Source organism: Lepisma saccharinum, unplaced genomic scaffold, assembly GCF_977018435.1.
Source record: "Lepisma saccharinum unplaced genomic scaffold, izLepSacc3.1 HAP1_SCAFFOLD_628, whole genome shotgun sequence".
NCBI classification, from domain to species: domain Eukaryota; kingdom Metazoa; phylum Arthropoda; class Insecta; order Zygentoma; family Lepismatidae; genus Lepisma; species Lepisma saccharinum.
In genome coordinates, this window is record NW_028143300.1 from 116,024 (window position 1) to 143,000 (window position 26,977).

The 26,977-nt window shown below is 37.5% G+C and overlaps 1 protein-coding gene across 1 annotated transcript in view; it reads left to right on the top strand.

Moving 5' to 3' along the window:
• The window catches only part of LOC145983079 (uncharacterized), a 46,355-nt gene extending 21,536 nt beyond the window's left edge, over positions 1–24,819 (top strand). The window contains exons 3-4 of the mRNA XM_083116350.1: positions 5,767–5,918; positions 24,604–24,819. Of these exons, the coding sequence (XP_082972476.1) occupies positions 5,767–5,918; positions 24,604–24,819 (368 nt within the window). The remainder of the gene's footprint in view (positions 1–5,766; positions 5,919–24,603) is intronic.
• The last annotated feature ends 2,158 nt before the right edge of the window (positions 24,820–26,977 follow it).

Genomic DNA, 26,977 nt, shown 5'->3' on the forward strand with positions numbered 1-26,977 from the left:
AATATTAACTTCCAAATACACAACAGTGTTGTACAGTGTCAGTGCTTGCAGGATCGATTACACTACTTCGCTAGTGTGTCATTGAGACATAAATTTTGACAAGATCCATTCTTGTGGAACAATGCTTTTATAATTTTCTCACGTGGTGTCAGAGTGTTGCATGCTTATGCACGGACTTCGCTACGTCATCATGTAGTATTGGAACTCAGATGTGTAGCGTAAGCCTCTCAATGAATACGCGCACGAGCAGATTGTCGAGTTAGCATAACAAACTCACGTGCCAGTGTTTACCTTTTATATGCTTTACGCAGACATGTATTTTTTTTCTTCACTTTGTTTCTATCGGGACTTGTGATATATCTATTTTTCAGGATCTATATTATTCCATTTACATATATTCTGGGTAATGGTATGTTATTACAATATTTTTAGTATACTATATTTTATAATAATAAAAAAAAAATCTCTCCATAGAATGAATCGATATGGAATGCAACTTTAAATCTTTCATATTTAAGTGAAAATCAAAAGATTTTCTTTAGGGGGTAGAGGAGCGTATCGTACCCAAGGTATTGGGCAAGAAGTATAAAGTCTTAACATAGCAGGTATCAGAGAAAGGAATGCTGAATAAGTAATCAGGCAAAGGTCGGGTGATTGACTTGGAAGTCGTATGTGGCATGAGTATTGGAATTGTCAGGAGGTGTGATCAGTTGGCGAGAATACGAGAGAGAGTAAGGACTACGGATTGTGAGAGAGGAGCAAAGTGGGGAACGACTATTGGACGATGGTGTGTGACAAGAGACAAGTGATAGTTGAGAGGACAAGCTAGGAACAATCTCCATATATTTGTAAGGCAAGTAATATCCTTTCCTTAACCAATCCATATCGGTTCAGTCACGGAGAGTATAAAACCCATATCTAATCTAAGTTAATTTCTATCGCCATTCCTTTAAAAGGTAACCTCTTGCATTTATCACATTTAGGCCAAGCGAGTGATAACCATCTGAGAGATGAATAACAAATAACTACATCACCCAATTAAATCTAGAGGTTCTAGGTTCGATCCCAAACGCAGCATGGGAGTTGCGTTACGATAGAATCTCAAAGAGAGCGATAGTTTGCCAAACTAAAAAATAATCCTATCTTGTTCTCACGATAATAAAAATAGAAGGCATAATAAAAAATAAATTGGTATCTATAGATTGACACAGAATTGAATAAGCTGAATTTTGATGTAACTCGTTTTTATGTGGTTCTACAGATTAACTTTTAATTGGAGTCCAAACTTGAATAACCGTAATTTCTAATGCGATAGTAGCCCGGTATAATCTATTTACATTTAACACAACGCAGTACAAATGCCTAATATTTAGTTTTCTGACTAAATAGTTCCTTGTTATTCATTCAGAACGTTGCAATCATTTCCAGGAACATTTCAAATTTTACATAACATCAGAAAGTATTAAAATTATACTGATATACTTAAAATCCAATCTTTACCATTCACCGTAATGTAACTTTATTTTTGAAGTTATCAAGTGAAAGAAGCAATATACAATCTAGATAAATTTTTACTCTGCATTTGATACTTACTCTAAATTCGAAAGAATTCCCAACCTTCTTCATATATTTATTTGCTGTACAATAATTTACGTACGGATCAAAGTTCCACATGCAAAAATTTTTTGAAAAGTTTTATGTGGAGGAAGAATGATGAAATAGTTTGTAAGATAGTAGTTTCAGACTTTGAAAACGCAATTCCAGTTTGTAATTTGCAGATATTCTTAATTTCTCTGGTTCAAATTTGGCTGCAAGTTATCGTTGTCATATTTCTAAAAAGTATTTTTTCGTATTAAGAACTTTACATACAAACGCGTGCTGAAGATGAGTCAAAGTGTACAAGTACTAATTTAACTAAGTTAACCTACTCGAAATACTTGATGAGTACTAGGAACATCAAACTTAAATGTCTTAACCTACTAATTCAAGCCTATAGAAATAGATTTTTGATCACACGGTAAATGAAACGCTTTGAGAATATCGATGAAAATATCTTAGTTTAATTAAACAATAAAGGAGAAAAGTTACATGAACTCACAATGATTGACCGTGCAAGTGTACGAATTATTATTCGTTAAAGGACTTTGTCCGCAGATTTTCCATTTCCATTTCCATGTGTGTCTGAGTTGTATAACCCGAAAATATACTCCAAGGCTGATATGCGACACACATTTGTACATTAACGAAGTAACTTGCATTACACTAATCTTAGATCTTGCTCTTTTTGACAGAAATGTACTACAAAGAAATAATGTAACATCCATTGGTTTATATTGAGTACAAGGGTACAAAATTATTCACAATATATTTGTGAAATACCAAAATTGAACAAAGTTGAAACATTTTAATGATGGGTGTAATATTCACTCATGCAATATTTACCATCGCGCATACAACTCTATGTAACTCGAATTGAAGATGTACTAAGTGAATTTAATTTCCAATAGCTTGGAAGTTAGTACGCGATCTTCGAAATGCATATTTCCGACAACGTTCTTCACGATAATGTGAACATACAAATCACAATCAACATCGGTCTGTGTTAAAATGAATTTGTTAATAATTATAAATCCGACTTACATAAAATGTACTTAACAAATCAGTTAGGCTCACTACGTACGTCGCACTAGTTGAACACATTTTCAAGATATTGATGACTTCTCTTGTAGTACTGTCGGTTAGGTTACGTTGTAGATTTTGGACTTCTTTATTCAGTTAAAGCAGGTTGATAGAGGTTGTTTGTAATCTTTAATTTATTTGCTTCGTTATGCAGACGTGTGTTTCTCCTTTGTAAACCATCGAATATGTTTTCCAACAACGAAACATTGCTTGCAGTTTGTGCATATACCTTCGTCTATATATTTTTCTCTTTTCTGGCAGCATAGTCTTTAGCTTCTTTAGGGCACGTCTCCTTATTGCATATCTTTCCTAGCGTACAGCTCTGCAAAACTTATCAGCACGTCCTTTGGTGGAAAATACAGAAATTCTGCTGTTAGATCTCGCACATAGTCTTCTTCACAATAATTAGCACTGCACACTTGCATTTTTTACATTTCGTCTACAAGCATGAATCCACTGTTTACTTACGCAATTATCGACTGGAAATTATGATATTTTATGTCAGTTCCTTTAGTTTTCTGGTTATAGTTTTCATAGCTTGCTACAGCACAATTAGACATGATTGCAGTCTAGAAGTACAAAAATACAATAAAAATAAATGGAACGCTACAAAATCAACAACCTGCTTGTTCCGATTTTTGCGACGTGTTAGTAGCTAAATGTACCCCGCACCAAACTTACTGCACATAACAATGAGCACCGTCAAACCCGATCCTCCCAGATGACGTAATGCATACGTACTTCACATAGCAACGAGCACCCCCTGAGCTCATCCAGGTTAAATTGTAACACCACAGTTTAAAACATGAGTTCTTTATTAAACAATAGCAAGGATGAAAATTTACTTTGTATATGCATACTCTATCTTATCTTTCACAATATAATATTTGCACAGCCAACATCAGCAAGCAACTTCACTACTGAATAAATGAGATACAGACACATTCGGTACTTCCCTTATGAGTACTCTTAAGGCTATAATTTGTAACCATTTAACGCGGTGTCTTTAGCTAAATTATCATTAGACTCAATACTTCCCTTGGTAACTGAGAAGTGACTTTGAAAACAAAATAAGTAAAAATTGGACGGTTTTCAAAATAATAAAATTGACATTTTTAAACCGTCAAACTAAAGATCCATATCAAAAAGAATGATATTAGCTGAGGAGATAATAATCACCCCTTCAATAAGCGAATTATTACATGTAAACAATGTCACATGACCTTGACTTACAACCCAGTAATACATCATTTATTATTCTTGCAAGTGAAGTCATTTATACTTCACGTAATAATAAGTCAGAATGGTGTCAATAACCCTTATAATATGTTCATTTAAGACTAGTCCGCTGTATTTGCCCAAAAGGGCTACGCGACGTTCATTGTCGCGAACCACGTTTTACGAGGACACGTAATCGCTATTTTTGTCCATAAATGTTATCACACGCATGCTAGCATATTAAGAATTGTAATGATGATTGGTTGAGGTCACTTTCCACTTGCACTGTACTGAATGTCACTCGATTAGAAGTTGATATAGGTACTTACGTTTTACTGCGTATACCCACCAAAAGTTCGTGACGGCCGTCATAAATTTCCAATTATCGGTCTTCACTTTGATTTACAATTCGATACACGAATCGTAACATCATCTGCTGTCTTTAGTTGACATATTGCGCCATTGCAAACAATTGGCAATCCCTCGATGAACGTGATGTTAATCGATTCCTTTCGGTTAATTCCAAACAGACGTCCATTGTCCGATCCATCTTATACAACGAGCAGCGAGTCCTTTTCGAACAGCTCCATCAACCTGCTCACGCAAGCGATTCCTTAGTTCAGTTCAACAATGTTGGATTCGTTATCCCGTGCACGTTTACATGCACATCAAGATATAAATTCGTATTTATAGTATCAATCATGTTATTTGTACACAATGGTTGATGACACAATAATAATATTCACAGACAACTTAATAGAATAACAAGAACTGTGCTGATTTGAGTCAACCGGTGAGCGAAAGACTCGAACTGCCTGTGCACGGTTCTTTAAGCAATTCGGTCAGCTGTACGGTGCACTGCTACCACCAAATGCGCAATCCCGGAACTGAATACCAGATAATGCTGACTGATAAATGCAAATTGGTAGTTTTGCCGCAATATCAATTATGAACACACATTTGATCGTGAAGCCAATTAAATATACTTGAAAATAGCATTTATGACATGGATTGTCATACCGACCCCTTGGAGAATGCGAATAATCCGCCACAAGTTCCTCGTATCCCGTCCCTGCATGGCCTCTCGAAGAGCCCTCACTTTTCTCTCCCCCCACTTCTTCCTCTCCCTCTCCAAAACTTGTGCGTAACGCAGGCGTTCTTCTAAGTAATTTAATCTGGACTATTGAGTTTTGCGAGCACGGAATTTCCTTAGACCGATCCAATATTCGTTAGTGCATCTTACATACGTCATTATACCACGTGTCAGCCGTGTCGAGAGCTTTCCGACATGTGTTCCGCAACATGTGCCGCGCGGCCCGTTAATAGCTATATAATATGTACATGTTTCTTATTGGGTGTTGGGGAGGCAGTGGAATGTAGGAAACCCTGGGTGGAAAGTTACAGCTGCGGTAGAGCAGAAATTAGGGTGGAGCGCCAACAATTCATCTCGGGCGGGTGAAAATTTTAGCTTGAGCTAAAATGTAGCTTCACTATCAAATGATATACAAATTCCACTACCTGTCGATTCGGACCCGGCTGTCAGGCTGGTACTTTTCCACCCGATGAGGTAAGTAATTCAAATTGTAAGGTTTGCATTGCAAACCGACGAGAACATCCTGTCTCTGTAATGTGTCTATCTCCGTCTTGTGATATTTGCTAACCATTGTACACTGTATGGAACGTTCATTAATCCCTTTGTTAATATTTAACCATAGAATCAATTTGTCTACGCAATTATGCCGTGGTATCTCTTTCTTCATGGATTTTTTAATGCATGAAAAATTAACCAATAGCACTATACTATATATGTATATCTTCGAGACTTCATATTCAAATTGTATTGTGCCATCATGAATATTTATTTTGCAGCTATGGGCGAAATCGGAGCTCTACCAATAGATCCTATGGCAGTTAAGAAGCTATCGGTCAGCCAGGGAACCAGAGCTGTAGGGGTAACCTTAACGTTTACTGACATTCTGATTCATGGCATGAGCAGGATTAAATTAACGTCTTTCAGGTTGGTAATTCCCAGTTGATAATTTAGAGCTTTAATAGTTCCAGCATTACTATTTTCTTTATCCTTTTGTGTCGTCTTACGAGAGCTAGATCCAAAGACGTTAAGTTTTTTGGCACACAGAAAAGAGAGAGTAGCTATGTCTCTAATATAACCTTTAACGCTGAATTCAAATTAACAATCTGAATTTTTTTAACACTCGTAATTTCCTTGTGATTAAACGTGATAAACGTACAAGACAATATGTTTTGTATAATTTACGATCGTAGTCTAGAAGCAAGTATTCTTTGTTAAAAATGGCAACTTGAAATCAACTTGGACTACATGGTAGAAAATATCCACTAATAGAACAAATAATATTTCTTCATGGTCATGCAATATTAATTCTAATTTTAATTACAACACTAGTAGAATACTTATTAACATCCTTATTTAACAACAAATTAACAAATCGAATATTATTAGAAAGACAAGCTTTAGGAACAACTTGGACAATTATACCAGCAATCACTTTAATTTGTATTGCACTACCCTCACTATGATTTTTATATCTACTAGACGAAATTAATCAACACCCATTAACAATAAACATAATTGGACACCAATGATGCTGAAGTTATGAATACTCCTGTTTTATGAAAGCACAGTTTGATTCATATATAACCCCAACAAATGAAATATCCACAAACTCATTCCGACTTTTAGATGTAGATAATCGAACAGTATTACCAATCAACACAGACATTCAAATTTTAACTAGATCTGCAGACGTCTTAAATTCATGAGCAGTAACATCAATAAGAATTAGAATAGATGCTACTCCAGGGCGACTCAATCAAACAGGAATAAACAACTCTGACGTTGCATAAGCAATCAAGATGGCGGATAGTACTGGGATCGTGTTTCTTCGCTCTGCAAATTGTGGTATTATTTTCTTGGTATTGTGCTTCATTTGTGTTTTTCAATATCACGTACGTGTGAATCCGATCTCTGAAGTAACTTTGATCAATGGTGGCTCATTGTTTGTGACGTGGAAAATAGGAAATAGGAACTTTCTTTTTTCTGCCGCTGGAACTTTTTCTGGCCTAACCACAGCCACGATAGGACTACGGACGCCCGAGGACCAACGACCGCGAGGAAAGCCATCCACTGTCAGTTAGAGTCGAATTACTTTCGGAACATCTCCAGCGAACGGCGCGAATCTGTTTAGCGAGCCCTGTGGGCATGTAGAACCTGAGCAACGGGCTTAGCGATAGGTTATAGGTTGAGATGACGTCAGCGGCTCGCTTGGTTAATTGGCTGCTACGAGAGTTGTGACTCGTTTCGATGCTTCAAATGCATAACAGCCAAAGATGTTACGGAAATAATCTCCCTCTACTTTCATCTCTTGGGCCTCGTGCTCTTGTGCTGCGATATCCATGTCAACCCGGCACCTTCCCAAGGAAACGATACTGTCTTTTCCGTGTATTACCAGCATGTGCAAAGTATAAAAAACAAATGTTCTTTTCAATTTGAATTAAATTTTTTGGTGCGTCAGCACTGAGGCTATTTTGCCACGTCACACTATACGGGGTCCAGCCCCATATCATAACAAAAATAAAAGCTTGTCCGAAAACTATAATTTTCTTACCTTGATTAAAAGCTGAGGCTAAAAAGGGCGCTCAGCACAAATAAGGACAAAGCACAGGACGACACAGAATTATACTGGCCATGAGGCCAATCGCCAGAGCATCGTTAGTCTGCAGTCCAGGGTAAAACAAATTTTCTCACTGTGACATTCACTTAAGCAAGCTATTATAATATGACTGTTTAGATTTCACCGAGACTTGGCTAAACGACACGGTGATGGATAGTGAACTTCCATTTTTAAAACATTTCGATGTATTTAGGGCCAGTTTTTCAGTCCTGTTAATCTTTCTGTTAACTAACTGCCAGTTGGAGATAACAGCCAGTCTTAACCAGCACCGGGGTTTTCAATGTGAAAGTAACTGCCAGTTAACTAAACCATGTTTCATTCTCCGAAACAGTGTGTTGGCAAGTCTGAAGCACAGGAATCGTTTTGCGCGCCATGTGTTAGTATAGTTTCAAACCGCGTCAACTGGCACACAGCCTGGCGTTTAAATATACAACTACAAGCGCGCCGCGCTCGAAAACACGTTATTGCACTGGGAAACGATAAGAACAATGACTACGTATCCATCTTGTATGCTTACGAAATAAATTAACGAAAGACAGCACTACAAATTTGGTTTTCTTCTAATAAAGGTCAATTCCACGTGTGGGAAATGATGTTATGAGGCGCAAGCGCAGATACTATCTTGTAGAAGAAGCGTGAAGAACTCGAAACTCGAGACATTAATAATACCTGTTTGTTGATATAAACACTATTATTATTAATATGAAAATATTGTACATTTAACTGCATGCTTTGTACCTCTATATGCATGTTGTTGAGCGAGAAAACAACATGTTAAAAATAAACATGCATTCTAAACTTCTAAAAATATGAAGGTACGAGTAAAAATAATTTTAAAATTTACTGTAATATTTCTCCGAGAAGATCATTCAACAATAAAGCGTGAATTGAAGGCAACATACGTAATAAATAATCGACACAAAAAAAAAATATCCGTGACCAGGACTCGAACTCGTATTACAAAACTCAACACTCTCAGAAAGGTGGTGCCGCTAACCACTGCACCAAATTACTGTTTGCAGATTATCGCGCCTGGTATACCGGATATCCTGGCCACAAATTCTCTAACACAACCTTGCCAAGCGAATTCTAACAACTACGCTGCTTAATTTAAATATTTGCATGAACGTTGGTAAGCTCTGCCAAATAAAATAAGTATTTTTCTGTACGAATTTCAAAGTTTTATGAATCATATCTTGTTTAATCTGACAGTGATGTTGCGAGTGTGGAACTTCGATAGCTCCACGAGGCACCCATGTTGCTTCGCAACTTCCAGTTAGGCTGGTAACTGCAAGAAGAAGTACCAGTAAAGATAATCGCCACCAGAGTTCCAGTCACGAGCTAACTGTACATTGAAAAACCGAAATTTTCACTAACTTCCAGTTACGTGCTAACCTGAACCTTAACTGAACATTGAAAAACCGGCCCTTAGAAACGGCCGTGCAAGTCGTCGTGGGGGAGGAGTGATGATCTGCGTTAATGTTAAATAGAATTGCAAAATACGAGGAGACCTAATCAAGGACTGTGAAATTATTTGGATAGAACTCAATATTCAAATAAACAAAAAACTGCTCATTGGATCGTATTATCGTCCACATAAGAACTCTGCCATTTCCATCCTCGAAGTATGCAGGGATTCTGTATTAGTAGCAATGACAAGTGGTGATATTATGTTTTTTTTGGTGATTTCAACCTGTCCATCAATTGGAAAAACCCAAATACGGGAACTATAAACTGTGAAAATGATCAGTGGGTTATTGATACGTTCATTCACGGAATTGGGTTAATCCAGTTCAACATGCATAAAACACGTGGTGACAGCAACCTTGACTATGTATTGGCAACCCTACCTGATATGCAGGTAGCTCCAGGAAAAATCTTCTAACCTCCGATCATGATTCACTCGACGTCACAACGCACCTGCCTACCATGAAGAAACACAAGGAATCCGTGTTGTTCTTTCAGGTACCTCTTCTAACTTTCTTCCCGTTATGTCTGGAGTTCCTCAGGGGAGTGTCTTAGGCCCACTCCTATTCCTTCTGTACACGGATGACCTACCTGAAAAACTATCCTCCCTCCCTATCAATATACTTTTCTTTGCGGATGATTGTATACCCTTCAAGGACATCTCATCGCATCATAACGTGACGAGTCTTCAAAATGCTCTCACAGAACGTGTTAAGTGGTGTCGTTACTGGAATCTAGAATTAAACACTCAGAAATGCTCTTCCCTTACTTTTTCCCTAAGAAAAACAAGGTTGTGTCTGCTTATGCTATTGAAAACAATCCAATCCAAAAAGTTTCCACTCAAAAGGATCTAGGTATTATCATGGATGAAAATCTCACATTTCATTATCATATGATAGCTACCACTAAAAAAAAGCCATGCGCCTTCTTGGTCTTCTATACAGATTTAGTTAAATTCAAGACCAATCACTCTTGCCTTATTCTTTAAATCTTTCATATCGCCCATCCTTGAATACTGCTCCCCAATTTGGAAAGTGGCCTCAAAAACCAATCTTACCAGAATAGATTTTATTCTCAGTTTCTTTCTTGCCATTGTTCGCCATTGAATACCTTCTTTCCGACATGTATCCAAATCAGACACCATGGCTACTGTGAATATTCACTCACCATCCTTTCGTCGTGATCTACCTGACATGAAATTTTTATACAAGATAATAAATGGCAAAATCAGGACTGATCTCCTAATCAGTGAATTTACACTTAAGGTACCCCAAAAGCAAACGCGCAACCTACAACTCTTCCACAACCCAACAACTAGACTATCCCTTCTACAACACTCCTTGTTTTACAGGCTGCCAGAAATCTACAACAATCTTCCCCCGGACGTAGATATTTTCCTTTCAGAAAGTAACTTTTGTACATTACTGACCAAGAACATGTAATCTATCTCATCTTGGTATTGTTTTTATCTTTGTTATCTTTTGTTTCTACCTTATGTTGTTTCAGTGTAAAATGGCCAAATTAGACTGTATGTGAAACTGATTAAATAAATAAATAGTGGAATTGGACTCCACTTTGGGCAGTGTTCAGAGATCTGTGGAGCAAATCACAGATTTATACCAACTCATAAATATTTTATTAATTGATTAATAAAAACTATACAAGAATCATCAGATGACTGCATTTGAATGTGATTTTAAAATTTTGGGTGCGTCAGCACTCAGACTATTTTGCACCCGTTACATTATACGGGGTCCAACCCCTTACCGTTACAAGTAACAACTCTAACGTTGAATAATTAAAATCTTGAAATATTCTGACTTCCGTTAAAAGCTGAAGCTGTAAACGGCCACTCAGCACACATAAGGACAAAAAACAGAACAACACACAGAATTATACTGGCCATAGGGTGTAATACATCCTTGTCTACAAAATGCAGTCCAGGGTGTACTACGTGAAAGTGAGTTTGACAGTTGGGTGTACTACGTGGAAAATTGTGTCGCCCCAGTCGAATCTGATCATACTTTCATTTATAAAGCAGGAGCTCAACATCTGAGCGTGCTAGATTACTCATACATTATCTGTGACTTGTCATAAAAAAAGCTTTTCTGGAAAAGGAAGTGTGCTGCAAAAAGCAAGAGAAGTATTCAGCTCAGCACGAAAATGAAAAACGTAAAGAAGCTGATATCTGCAACCTACATTGCCAACGTAATATGTAGCAGAGGTTATTAACGGAATTAGGTGAGTGCAGTACAAATAACACACTATTTCTCCAAACAAAACCGTGCTCAGTTCTAAATATGATATCAGGGCAAACACTTCGAGCTGCAGTTGAGAAAGAAATGTAACTTTTATTTCAAGAATATGTGTGCAAAGAATATGTGTTATACTTTGTATATAGTAGTTGTGGTGTGTAGTTTCTGTTTATATTGTGTAGTAGTTGTGGTGTGTTTGTGTTTATATTGTGTTATAGTTGTGATGTGTTTGTGTGTGTCTTGTGTAGTAGCTGTGCTGTCTAATGTGTTTGTGTTAGTCTTGGGTAGTAATTGTGCTGTCTAATGTGTTTGTGTTTGTCTTGTGTAGTAGTTCCCCCATTCATATTGGGGGTTAGGCGTAGAGCTGACAACTCTGCACTGTAAAAAAAAATGTCAAGAAACAGCAATATAAGGCCATGGATGTTCCCAAGGTAAAATATTCCGGAGGTAAAATAGTCCCCCGTTCGGATCTCCGGGTGGGGACTACTTTGGGAGGTCCCTGGACTAAGGATAAGATCTACGTTAGGAATAAGGATATTAAATTAGGCACCTGGAATGTTCTGAGCCTTTACCGGCCTGGGGCATTTCAGTGTACAGTTAATGAGATAGTTAAGTATAAATTAGATGTAGTAGCTGTCCAGGAAGTTAGGTGGCCAGGAGAAGGGAATTGTAAAACTAAAAATTATACTTTTTTCTATGGTGGTACTGAAAATCATAATTTTGGAACAGGCTTTTTCATAAATAAAACAGTAGAATTTATTAATTATAGGATGTCCTATGCAGTTTTACAGGGTAGGTGGTGTAAAATTATTTTAATAAACATACATGCACCAACGGAAGATAAAGATGATAATACTAAAGATGATTTTTATACAGAGTTAGAACAGGTCTTTGATAAATTTTCTCAGTATGATATGAAAATTCTGTTCGGTGACTGTAATGCACAGATTGGCAAAGAAGAGACATTTAAACCCACGATTGGTAAAGAAAGTCTTCATGAATTAAGTAATGATAATGGTATAAGATTGATTACTTTTGCAACCTCAAAGAATTTAATTGTGAAAAGTACCACTTTTTAACATAAAGATATCCATAAATATACCTGGTCTTCTCCAGATGGTAAAACTCATAATCAGATAGATCATATTCTCATTGATAAGAGAAGGCATACTAGTATAATTGACGATCGTACACATAGAGGTGCTGACTGTGCCAGTGACCATTATTTAGTAATTGGTGAATTAAGAGAAAGACTCTCAGTGATAAATCATAAGCAACAAAATCTAAAAGTTCTAAAATTTGATACAGGAAAGTTTACTGATGAAAGAATTAAGAAAGATTACCAAATTAAACTGTCAAATAGATTTGATGTTTTGCAGGATTTAAATGATGATGAAAATATAAATGAAACAGACATAAATAAAAATTGGGAGCACATACGTAATGCAATATAATCAGCAGCTAAAGAAAGTATAGGATACCATAAACCGAGAAAAAGTAAGCCATGGTTTGACAATGAATGTCATAATCTAATAGAAATAAGAAATCAGGCTAGACTTAGGTGGTTAAATAACTCTGATGATACAAATCTAAACAATTATAATAGAATAAAGCGAGAAGTTAACCGCACGTTTAGATGTAGAAAAAGAGATTATTTGAAAAGCAAAATTAACGAAATTGAAACAAACAGCAAAAATAAAAATATCAGATTTATATAAAGGTATAAATGAGTTTAGAAAGGGGTGGCAACCTAAAGTAAAGTAAAGACGGTGATTTTCTAGCTGACCCAAGCGATATTCTAAATAGATGGAAGAACTACTTTAATTACCTTTTAAATGTCCATGTAGGAGATAAATCAGAAGTAAATGAAGTACACACAGCAGAACCTTTAGTTCCAGAACCTAACTTGACTGAAGTTAAAGATGCTATTAAAAGGCTAAAGAATAACAAAGCACCTGGCATTGATTTAATACCAGCTGAATTAATTAAATATGGTGGAAATTCATTAATATGTCAAATTCATAAATTAATTTGTTTAATATGGAATAAAGAAGAAATCCCTCAACAGTGGAAAGAATCCATAATTGTTCCTGTGTTTAAGAAAGGTGATAAAATGAACTGCAATAATTACCGTGGAATTTCTCTACTCTCAACAACATATAAAATATTATCTAACATTCTTTTAACAAGACTAACCCCATATGCTAATGAAATTATAGGTGATTATCAATGTGGATTTAAACGTAACAGATCAACTACAGATCAAATTTTTCACATCAGACAGACACTTGAAAAAAAGTGGGAATATAATCAAAATGTCCATCAGCTATTCATTGATTTCAAAAAAGCATATGATTCTGTCAAAAGAGATAAATTATATAATATATTAGTAGAGTTTGGAATACCTAAGAAGCTTGTTAGTATGATAAAAGTATGCACCAGTGAAACAGAAAGTAAAATTCGTGTGGGTATTAATATGTCTGACAAATTTACAATTCGTGATGGGTTAAAACAAGGAGATGCATTATCTCCATTGCTCTTTAATTTTGCCTTAGAATATGCTGTTAGGAAGGTAAAAGAAACTAAAGAAGGACTAAAATTAAATGGTGTGACTCAGTTGTTAGCATATGCAGATGATGTAGACTTACTGGGGGATGATGTGAATACAATTAAGAATAATGCTAAAATATTTTTCAAAACTGCTAAAGAGATAGGTTTGGAAGTTAACAAAGAGAAAACTAAATATATGCTTACAATCCGAAACCAAGTGTTAGGTAATAATCAAAATCTAATTATTGATAACAACTCGTTTGAACCAGTTTCCAAATTCAAATACTTAGGAGTAATATTAACAAATGAAAATTATTTTAAAGAGGAAATAAAAACTAGGCTTAATTCAGGAAATGCATGTTACTTCTCTCTTCATAAACTTTTGTCTTCTCGTTTAATATCTAAGAAACTAAAAGTTAAAATATACAAAACAGTAATTTTGCCTGTAGTATTATATGGATGTGAAACTTTGTCCCTTACATTGAAAGAGGAACATAAATTGAGAGTATTTGAAAATAAGATCCTTAGGAAAATATTTGGACCTAAAAGAGTAGTGTAATTGGATAGTTTCAACGCCATACTTGGTACGAGTGCATTTGTAGCCTCTTTTTTTATCAATTGAATATCAGTTTTTGATATATTTTGACAATTTTTTGTCGATGTTTTAGCGTTTAGCGATGTTTTAGTAAAATTTCTCTTTTTTTCCCACTCATACTTGGTACGAATGCCACGATCTTACGTGATATAACTTAACCTATTCATTTTTTTTTTCGTGCTAAACTACACGAAAGCCTCTACGTGCTTTGACCTACTCTAGAGTAGGACCATAAAGACAGTTCTGCAACCGAAAGTGAGGCTCGAAGTGAGGCTCGGTGAGGCTCGACTTAATGGTTTGCTCTTGTAAGACATAAGCCTCATTTTCTCGCAGTGTTGCCAACACCTTACTCGAAATAAAATCACCAAGGTTTTTTTTCTTGGTCTCACCTATGTTATTGAACTGCGTCGTCACGTCCAAACCCGCATGAATTCCGGACACTATTGGTTTTATTCATATTTTTTCTTACGTATAGGTGTACATGATGAATCCCCAAACAGAATTTTCATAAGTCTTACAGTTTCCAAGATAATCCTACTTCCGGTCGTCATTTTGGATTTCCAAGCATAGGTTCTATTCATACTTTTTCTCACGTATAGATGTACATGATGAATCTGCAAACAGATTTTTTCTAAGTCTTACAGTTTCCAAGATAACACCACTTCCGGTCGCCATTTTGGATTTCCGAGCATATGTTCTATTCATATTTTACTTACATATAGGTGTACATGACGAATCCGCAAACAGATTTTTCCTAAGTCTTACCGTTTCCAAGATAATCCCACTTCCGGTCGCCATTTTGGATTTCCGAGTATATGTTCTATTCATATTTTACTTACATATAGGTGTACATGACGAATCCGCAAACAGATTTTTCCTAAGTCTTACCGTTTCCAAGATAATCCCACTTCCGGTCGCCATTTTGGATTTCCGAGCATAGGTTCTATTCATATTTTACTTACATATAGGTGTACATGACGAATCCGCAAACAGATTTTTCCTAAGTCTTACCGTTTCCAAGATAATCCCACTTCCGGTCGCCATTTTGGATTTCCGAGCATAGGTTCTATTCATATTTTACTTACATATAGGCGTACGTGATGAATCCGCAAACAGATTTCTCCTAAGTCTTACCGTTTCCAAGATAAACCCACTTCCGGTCGCCATTTTGGATTTCCGAACATAAGTTCTATTCATACTTTTTCTCACGTATAGGTGTACATGACGAATCCGCAAACAGATTTTTTCTAAGTCTTACCGTTTCCAAGATAACCCCACTTCCGGTCGCTATTTTCGATTTCCGAACATAGGTTAGTAGATAGTATTTGTATGTTCTATGACAACTCTGATTTCTTGACCAAACGACCACCAAAACCTGAAAAACTCACTTTCTCTCCACGTTCCGCGCCTCATTTATTGCGCTAACGATGTTTCACAGCGTTGAAAAGCAGTGATGAGAGAAATTCACTCTCTCATCCTCTCATCCTTTGAAGGATGAGTGCACCTTATCGTAATTTTCCAAGTCCGGCACCAATGTTTATATATCGTGACCTTTGTAAACCTCTCTCGGGGGAACGATGTGCCACACACGCGCGCGCGTGCCTCTCATTATTTCCGTATTGTGACGCAAGCAAACAAACAAATAATAATTGTTTTTTTAGGATTTCTGGCCCCTAACCCTACCAGGGTGCGTGGTGCCCCAACCAAAAAGTAAAGGTTCTAACGGTTGCGGTTAGATAACCACATACCTCTGTAGAGTTTCACGTGTTTTTTTCTCAAAGGTCCTATAGGACACCTCTGTCAAAAATTCGAGATATTGGCAATTTAACGCTGGACTTAGAAAATTTTCGATTGATGGGAAAAAAAAGGTTCCATGACGACCTATGTTTATTTTGGTATGGGTGGACAGAGGACACCGAGACTCGACCGACGCACTAAACCCGACCTCTCTACGACTATTCGTTCAAAAGTTACGAGTGATCAAAGTTTTTGGGAGGGGGTGGGCTAACTTCTTAACCCTTGACCCCAGGACCACCAAAACTTGGTATACGTATTCTATACCTCCAAAAACGACAGGGGCCATCTAAAGATGCCGTATGGGGGTGTTTTTCGATATATTTTTTCGATAACTCTTACCATTTTCGAGATTGCAACGTTTAGAAAGTCGTTGATTTTGTTTCTGTATTTTCCGTCGTTGGGTTTCCTCGTCATGTCGATCGTCGCGAATCCGAAATCGTCACTGTTCCAGCAAGAAGAGCAGCGTTCCGAAAATTGCTTGATCAACAGGCCGTTGAGTTTAGATAACATGGAAGGTAGAAATTCATGATCTGCCTTTCGGTGTACAGTCTCCATTGTTTGCTTTCGGAAACCAAAGAGATTCATTGTCCTTGCTAGTTATTTATTCTGTATGTGATAATTTGAGACAGTTAAAGTTTTTTTTATTTTAGTTATAGTTATTTAAGTTTTTTTTTTTCATTTGCATTGCCTACAATTTTTACTAATTTCTAAACGATAGTGTCCCCAAGGCAACGTGTGGATTCCACAAGACAAAATACATCTTTTATCGTCATGCGGATCTAATGCTACTTTCCTAACTTCGTTTGTTGTAATCACATGGTCTACACTTTGGATTCTTTGTTCTATACTTAGTATCGTCGATTGTGAGTAAAGGCAATCGATGTAATCGTGGAAGGTGAGTTTGTTCTCCACCGTATTCTTGCCCACACCTTTTGCTTTCTTCGTGACGCTACTCTCTGTTCTCATGGCATACATCTTCGAACGCAAACCCGCGAACTCGACAATAATATCACCGTTACATTCATCTTTCAGTTTACCTAGGACTTTTTTGTTACGAGATGGAATTCCAAATCTGTTGGGTTGAGGATACGCAGAAGTATCGAAATACTCAAGCATGGAAGGATTTTTTATGTCTTCGTATAGGTTAGGTGTTTGTATGCTGTAAATAAAGCTGTCGGTGTCCGTGTACAAAAGTGATATTTTATCATTGTAGAAGGGTTTCATCACGTCATAATGAAATTCGAACATGTAAAGTTTCGACAAGTCGAGAACCGTTGCGCCAACGTAAATTGGTTTTCTGAATTTCATCAATTTTATATCTAGATTGAAAAGTGCCAAATTCTCGTTGTAAATTTTTCTCGACTTGAATCTAGGATCGGCTATCCACTTCCGACATTTATTCTTATCGGAAATTAATTTCACGTCTACGTGCTTTCTAACATTCTCCATGGTCTTTCCGTACACCGCATTGTTCATTAATTTAAAGAAGTCCTTGTCTAAATCGGAAGTGGCAGCTGTTCTATGTTGTGTGTTAGTTTCTATGTAAGGTCTTAACCACGTGGAATGTTTAAACTTTAGTATTCTTCTAACATTTACTATCTGAACACCCTTCCCAATCAAAAACCGGAGATTCTTGTAGTGGACGACGTATCTCTGTTTAGGGTCCAATGTTAACAAAAGCTTGTCTTGAACCGAGTCGGGTGGACATTTGATTTCGGGAGTCGGAGGCAAATCCGAAAACGTGTCGTGCAGGTGGTCGGAGAATTGGAGATCTACCTCTGCGAAGAAACCACACTCGCTATCGTCGAAATGAATAATGTCTATCGAAGTGGGATCTAACCATTCGAATCCCCCGTAAGGAAGTTTCTGAACCATGGCATGTCCGTAGAGATTATTAACGTCGGCGTAGAAGATGTAATTCGATGCTCGATTTGAATCGTAATCTTCTTTCATGTGTACGTTATTAGCTTTTGCATGTCTCTGTACGCATTGCACCATTCCACCTCGTATCCCTCTTTCGATAAATAGCAACATGTCAACGTCCGATATCAGTTCCAGCTTGACCTTTGTCTGGAATAACATTGCCGACCACGCTAATCCCGGTAGACTGTAGAAATACGCTGGATCTAATTTATAAATATTCGTTGCGTTTTCCTGAACGCTTGAAAAACATCCGCGAGTATCGTCACGTCTAATTTTAAGTATGCGTCGTGGTAGTATCCGAGTGTCCTACATTCTAATTTCTCCCACATGAGTTGCGCGTGTTGGTATTCTTCGTCCGTGATTCCTTTCTCTCTGAGTCTGCTGTAAAATTCTCTTGGAAGTGGAAGAGCGTCGTCGTTAAATTTATAATTATCACTAACGTATTCGTGAGGATAAATCCCTTTACGTCTAACGAGTTCTATGTCTACGTTGGGAAAACTAGCTCTAGTTATTTTGAATTGTTCGTCGGTGAGTTTGTTCGCTAAAGCATCCAGACTTGCAGAGAGAAATCTATACGAATCCAGGAAGCGCATCTCGATTGTATTTTTCGTTCCCGGAATCGACACTTGCTTGCTGAGACTAATGTAGCGTTCTTCATTTTCGGCCAAGACACCTATACGTTTCGGATCGTAGCCAAGATGTCTCACAAGGTGGTGAAAATCATATCCGCTTCCGTTGTGAAAGAATATGGGGATGAATTTAGGTTTCTGGATTTTAAGATTGCACGTGTTGCAAATTCCACCTATGTAGTTTCCGCTGAAATGATCGTGGTGGAATATTTTTTGTTCTCATCAGTGAAACTTTGATCACATACCGGACACACCTCAGTGGAATTGTAATTTTAAAGTTCATTTTCAGTTAAAGGTGCCATCGGTTTTGATGTAAGCAGTACGCTACCAATTACCTCAACCTCCTCCACCATTTTTTCCAGGAAGTGTTCGATTACATTTGGCCCGCGGTATATATATGCTTCATTTATTTTATCACGTCGCACAACAACATAGCCGAAACTATTAGGTTGATGAAGCTGGTACGGCGTTGTGGAGGAAATTTCAGGATCAGGTTCTCAGTAGGAGAGTGGTTTCAGGAAAGACTCGAAATCTGCGACGATGATTGCGGGATGTTCCAACAATGCCTTGTGCATTTTGAATTCTTCGACTTCGTTCGTTTCGGGCATCAACATTCTAGCCGGTCTGTTGTCACCGCAATAAATTTTATGTTCGGCAAGTTTATCGATAGCAATTTGACGACTATGAAGATTTTGATGATCACGTCGGTCACGATCGTCGAACGTGGTTAGGCATCTCGGGCAAACTTCGATGTTTTTTGCATACTTGGTAGTTTGACTTCTGACCAAACGTGATAGAGAACGAATTAGCGTGTAATGATAGACATCCTCGTTGGAAATGAGAAGGAGATTTATTACACAAGCATCGTCATCGTCGATATCGCTTATCCTGACGGGTTGCACGAGATATTTATCTGACGTGAAGGAATATACATTAATAGCGATGCGTTTTCCTGCACGATTTTCGAACTTTGTTATATCCGACAATGTCACCGGGTATTCAATATCAGACATTACACTTTGAAAGTCGCTCTCGTATTGTTTGTAATTAGATAACCCGTTCTGGATGATTTGACCAATGAATCGGGTGAAGTTCTGCCAACACACACCAGAGAAAACACTTGTTATCGCTGTTCTGTATATTTAACACAGCCCTCTTGTGTTGAATGTTCGGTGGAAGAGGAACGTAGCTGGATGCACGAAGAGGCGAGAATTGGTTCACGTAAACAGTTAACGTGTAAGGACTTCCACATAGAGACCATCCCGACCCTTTAGCCTCGAAATCGTCATGTTTCTTAACCAGCTCATTGGTAACTTTATAATAGAAGTTGTCCAAATTTTCGACGTCAGCAAAATAAAGTGTCTGGTTTTTTGTACTATGATAAAAAATACTTGTTGTGCCATCAACTTTCTCGTATTCAGAAAACAGAACAACGTATACTTTTATAGAGTTGTTTTCAAGTTTATCTTTCAAAACATTTAGTACAGATGTTTTTGTTTCGTCCAAGAAACTAAGAATGTCACGGCCTGGTTCTGACTTAATTGAAAAATCCTGGAGTTGGTAATTGAATGCAGATCTCATTGGTTTGCGTTCATTACATAATTTAATTTGCTTGGAAGTGGAAGCTTCCGTTTCTGAATTATCGATTTTCCTTTTCGATGCTTGTCCGGTCGATGGTTTGCAAATTTTGAGGTGTTTACTTAAATTTGCAATGCTGATCATTTTTCCGCATCGAGCACAGGGCTTAGAAGGTAACGAACAATTAATTCTCGAACCTGTTTCGCTACATCTTGCCCTGTGTTTGCTAATATTAGTTTTAGATATTAATTTTTCGCAAGTAACACATTCGATCAAACTGGTGGATTCCATTATGCTTTCTCAGATCACACAAACCAAAAAAGTATAGTATATGGCGATACAATTTTCAGGTATGTTATTTTATATAGAATTTCTTGGAGTGATTACAAAACTCAAAAATTCAATCTACTGTAAATAGAATTTCTGGTATGTTATTTATATAGAATTTCTTGTGTGCGAATACAAAAACTCAAGAATTCAATCTACTGTGAATACAATTTTCAGGTATGTTATTTTATATAGAATTTCTTGAGGTGATTACAAAACTCAAAAAAATTAATCTACTGCGAATATAATTTTCAGGTATGTTATTTTATATAGAATTTTCTCAGGGCGAATACAAAACTCAAAAATCCAAGACAGTTCAGTTTTAACGTGTTCATATTTGAAAAAAAAATGCAAAATACGCCTTGGAGATTTCAACCAATCCACTTTACTAGATTGGCGAAACTCTAACTATTGTTATTTGGAACCTTTAACCTTTTTTGGTGACGTAGAGTACGCGTAGAGAGGTTGGGTTTAGTGTGTCGGTCGAGTCTCGGTGTCCTCTGTCCTCCCATACCAAAATAAACATAGGTCGTCATGGAACAAAAAAAAAATGTACCGAAAATTTTCTAAGTCCAGCGTTAAAAAAAATCTTAAATTGCAAATATCTCGAAAATGGTAAGAGTTATCGAAAAAATATATCGAAAAACACCCCCATACGGCATCTTTAGATGCCCCCTGTCGTTTTTGGAGGTATAGAATACGTATACCAAGTTTTGGAGGTCCTGGGGTCAAGGGTTAAGAAGTTAGCCCACACCCTCCCAAAAACTTTGATCACTCGTAACTTTTGAACGAATAGTCGTAGAGAGGTCGGGTTTAGTGCGTCGGTCGAGTCTCGGTGTCCTCTGTCCACCCATACCAAAATAAACATAGGTCGTCATGGAACCTTTTTTTTTCATCAATCGAAAATTTTCTAAGTCCAGCGTTAAATTGCAAATATCTCGAATTTTTGACAAACAGAGGTGTCCCATAGGACCTTTGAGAAAAAAACACGTGAAACTCTACAGAGGTATGTGGTTATCTAACCGCAACCGTTAGAACCTTTACTTTTTGGTTGGGGCACCACGCACCCTGGTAGGGTTAGGGGCCAGAAATCCTAAAAAAAACAATTATTATTTGTTTGTTTGCTTGCGTCACAATACGGAAATAATGAGAGGCACGCGCGCGCGTGTGTGGCACATCGTTCCCCCGAGAGAGGTTTACAAAGGTCACGATATATAAACATTGGTGCCGGACTTGGAAAATTACGATAAGGTGCACTCATCCTTCAAAGGATGAGAGGATGAGAGAGTGAATTTCACTCTTCACTGCTTTTCTACGCTGTGAAACATCGTTAGCGCAATAAATGAGGCGCGGAACGTGGAGAGAAAGTGAGTTTTTCAGGTTTTGGTGGTCGTTTGGTCAAGAAATCAGAGTTGTCATAGAACATACAAATACTATCTACTAACCTATGTTCGGAAATCGAAAATAGCGACCGGAAGTGGGGTTATCTTGGAAACGGTAAGACTTAGAAAAAATCTGTTTGCGGATTCGTCATGTACACCTATACGTGAGAAAAAGTATGAATAAAACTTATGTTCGGAAATCCAAAATGGCGACCGGAAGTGGGTTTATCTTGGAAACGGTAAGGCTTAGGAGAAATCTGTTTGCGGATTCATCACGTACGCCTATATGTAAGTAAAATATGAATAGAACCTATGCTCGGAAATCCAAAATGGCGACCGGAAGTAGGATTATCTTGGAAACGGTAAGACTTAGGAAAAATCTGTTTGCGGATTCGTCATGTACACCTATATGTAAGTAAAATATGAATAGAACCTATGCTCGGAAATCCAAAATGGCGACCGGAAGTGGGATTATCTTGGAAACGGTAAGACTTAGGAAAAATCTGTTTGCGGATTCGTCATGTACACCTATATGTAAGTAAAATATGAATAGAACATATACTCGGAAATCCAAAATGGCGACCGGAAGTGGGATTATCTTGGAAACGGTAAGACTTAGGAAAAATCTGTTTGCGGATTCGTCATGTACACCTATATGTAAGTAAAATATGAATAGAACATATGCTCGGAAATCCAAAATGGCGACCGGAAGTGGTGTTATCTTGGAAACTGTAAGACTTAGAAAAAATCTGTTTGCAGATTCATCATGTACATCTATACGTGAGAAAAAGTATGAATAGAACCTATGCTTGGAAATCCAAAATGACGACCGGAAGTAGGATTATCTTGGAAACTGTAAGACTTATGAAAATTCTGTTTGGGGATTCATCATGTACACCTATACGTAAGAAAAAATATGAATAAAACCAATAGTGTCCGGAATTCATGCGGGTTTGGACGTGACGACGCAGTTCAATAACATAGGTGAGACCAAGAAAAAAAACCTTGGTGATTTTATTTCGAGTAAGGTGTTGGCAACACTGCGAGAAAATGAGGCTTATGTCTTACAAGAGCAAACCATTAAGTCGAGCCTCACCGAGCCTCACTTCGAGCCTCACTTTCGGTTGCAGAACTGTCTTTATGGTCCTACTCTAAAGTAGGTCAAAGCACGTAGAGGCTTTCGTGTAGTTTAGCACGAAAAAAAAATGAATAGGTTAAGTTATATCACGTAAGATCGTGGCATTCGTACCAAGTATGAGTGGGAAAAAAAGAGAAATTTTACTAAAATATCGCTAAACGCTAAAACATCGACAAAAAATTGTCAAAATATATCAAAAACTGATATTCAATTGATAAAAAAAGAGGCTACAAATGCACTCGTACCAAGTATGGCGTTGAAACTACCCAATTACACTACTTAAAAGGGATGAGGAGACAGGTGAGTGGAGAAGATTACATAATTTAGAACTATATAATTTGTATTCATGTCCAGATATTATTAGAATAATTAAATCAAGAAGACTTAGGTGGGCAGGCCATGTGGCACGAATGGGAGAGGAAAGAGGAGTTTACAGGATTCTTGTTGGGAAACCTGATGGTAAGAGACCTTTAGGAAGGCCAAGACGAAGATGGAGGGACAACATTGAGATGGACTTAAGGGAAATCGGTAGGGATGGAAAAGAGTATATAGAACTTGCTCGAGATCGGGAAAGATGGAAGGCCTGTGTTGCTGCAGCCATGAACCTTCGGGTTTAAGAAGGCTAGGGAGTTAGTTAGTTAGTTAGTTAGTTAGTTATCTGTGACTTGTACTTGATTCAAATGTTCAGGAATAAATCTGCAATTCTTAAGATAACAAAATTACTTATTATGTAATCGTTTTAGGCATTAAAAAATATATTTTATGAAGGTATGTAATTTACAACTTTAATAAATTTATGTAAATATTGTAAAATTCTAAATTGCATGATGTAATTATGGAAATCCATGGATACATGAATATATCGATTACGTTTCCTTGGTATTTTGAAAACAACCGTTCAGTATAAAAGAGGACCAGATTTTTGTATATTTCGGCTTTCTTACCCGATCACAAGTATACCTCGTAAGAGAACTGCCTGTGCCCCTTGTCGGGTGCTGCTCACGCTCTGTTTTTTGCGATACTATGCAACCGTGAATAATCTTGGAAGGGTTGCTCGTTAGAGATTTGTACTCAGATATGTATCAGTCAACTTGAATCGAAGATTGCCAGAGGATAATAGTTATTGCATATTGTGCTTAAAAGGATACTAAAACAAACTTTATTGGAAGAAAGTTCCATAACCTTTAATTTCTAACTTAAGAAAGGTATGAATCCGACACCAATGACCAGTCAGGGCCTGTCATCTGTTTACGTTAATATCTAACTGAGAAGTCCGATCATGGTAAATTAGTAGTAAACATTCCAAGGGCCTAGAGGACAAAGTGTAGGTAAGTGTCAGTGATTTCTGGTGACAGGACCCGAAGCTACCCACCTGTGGATTCTTCGAGTTCCAAAAGAAGCAGACGATCTGTGGATTCCTGTACCAGAAGAACGCAGGAGAAGACATGATGTCGGGACCACAGAAACAATTGACCCGTAAAACCAGAGAGAAGCTGACCTACTGTGCCCGAGAGGAGAAGAAAGATGAAGATCTGGTGCTGTGTACAGACTGCCACAAATACGTCCATTAGACCTGTGTACAGAAAGTGACCAATCCCATGGATCCATGATCTTTAGATTATGAGGTGTAATCAGTGTGTTGGAGAACCAAGTGCTGACGTCATAACAGAGGGAAACCTGAAGGAGATGATGCTGGATCTTAATGGTAAATTTGAATATGCAGACTTTGGGAAAAGCAGAAGCGAAAGGAAAAAGAAGAATACGAAAACCAGAGGCAGAAGGTGAAGGATGAATTCCGGTGTATTCTGTCGGAGGAAAAGTTAAAGGAGAAAGAAGAATACGAGAAATAGAAACTGGAGAAAAAAGAATATGACAGGCAGAGAAGGAGAAAGAAGGATACGAGGAACAGAAACTGGAAGAAGAAGAAGAATATGAAAGGCAGAGACAGAAGGAGAAAGAAGAATCCTAGAAACAAAGTAAAAGGGAGAGAGATGAAATTAGTCAGAAATTTACAGAGTTTAAAAGTCTCCACATAGAAAATGAGAAGCAAAGACAGAAAGAGAGAGAAGAACATGAAAAACAGAGACAGAAAGAGAAAAATGAAATTAGTCAGATGTTGACACAGTTTAAAAATCTGCAACAAGAAAACGAAAAGCAAAGGCATTTAGAGAAGGTAGAAAGCAAAAAGCAGAGGCAATTAGAAAAGGAAGAAACCAAGGGTTTGCTTCTGGAGTTTAAAGAGATCTTGAAAGAAGAAAATGATAGGTAGTAAGAAGAAACACGTCACTCTCAGAACTTCAGAAAACCTAAGAGAAGAAAGCACGCAACTAATGAATGAAGATATACAGAGAGAAAGGGGGTGGAATGTAAGGCAACAAGAGAGAGAAGAAGATTAAGAGCTTTTACTTCGATGATAGGAACCAATAATCAAGAATTAAATGACTTAGTCAAAAACGTCCGAGAAGATTGAGAAAGGAGATTCAAAGAATTAAGAGAGACAAAGGATAAGAAGCTGGAAAAGATCGAGGATGCGATTCGTGAAGTAAACAAGACCTTTATTCAACAAACCAGTTGCCTTCCTAAAGACAAGAAGTTACAGGAGGAAGAAAAGAATATTGGAGATCAAACCCAACCTAAGAAAATGTTTTCTCAGACATCAGGTTCAAAAACACCGTACGATTCAGATTCCAATTCCGACTCTAACCAAACCAACAAAGGAAGGAAGGCTAAAAAAAATATACTGATTTCGAGCAGAAGTTTGTTTCAGAATCCTATAAATATTCTGGAAAGTGCTGGATGTTAATTCCTTTACCAAATTCAATGGAGAGACTAACTTCGTATTCGCAGAGAGATGCTTAGAAGAAGTTAATGCTTATATGGACCTCATGGAGATGCCCACACGTTACAGACTTAAGATACTCCCATCTTCAATGATTGGGAAAGCAAAAGCATGGTTACTCGCAAACCAGGAAAAGTGGAAGACTTACGAGCATTTCTGTAGCTCTTTCAAAAGGCAATACGCTTCGAACGAAGCGGAATAAAGGGAATTAAATACGCTAAGGAATTAACGCTTCAACAAAGCCGGAGAACTTTCCCTAGAAGAATATTATTGGGACGTGTACGCCTCTTATTCTAATTTAACCAAGCGAGTGAATCAATTGGAGGTGCTGAACTTAATAATGGGTCAACTACCATCCAAAGTTCGACAGTTAGTACTGACCAGAGACCACGTGAACATAGATCAGTTGACTAATTTCCTGAGCCTGAGCAGCTAGATCGATGGAGAAGTGACTATACAAAAGCAGAAGATAGGAGGAATCAGCAACAACACCGAATCAGAAACAGGGATCGCTAACTCAACTGAGAAACAGCATAGAAGAGCGGATCAATTAGAGCCAGTTACAGAGAACAAGAAGTGGAATCCAAAGTTTAACAGCGACGGAAAAAGGAAACAATTCTGGAATCAAAACCGGAACTCACCCTATCAGAAATATGAAAATCCCACCAAGATGAGGGAATACGGAATCCAGAATAAAAAGGTTCCTGAAACTCGTCCATTGAACCCTGGAACTGTCTCATGGGACTTACCATCAACAAGCAAGACATGTTTAAACATAAGCTCGTTGTAGGGGAAGCTCTCACCTCTACAACGTTTCACAATGTAAATAATTGTGAGGGCAATCACCTAGATATCACTGAAGAAAATTTAGGAGCATTATATCTTGGCCT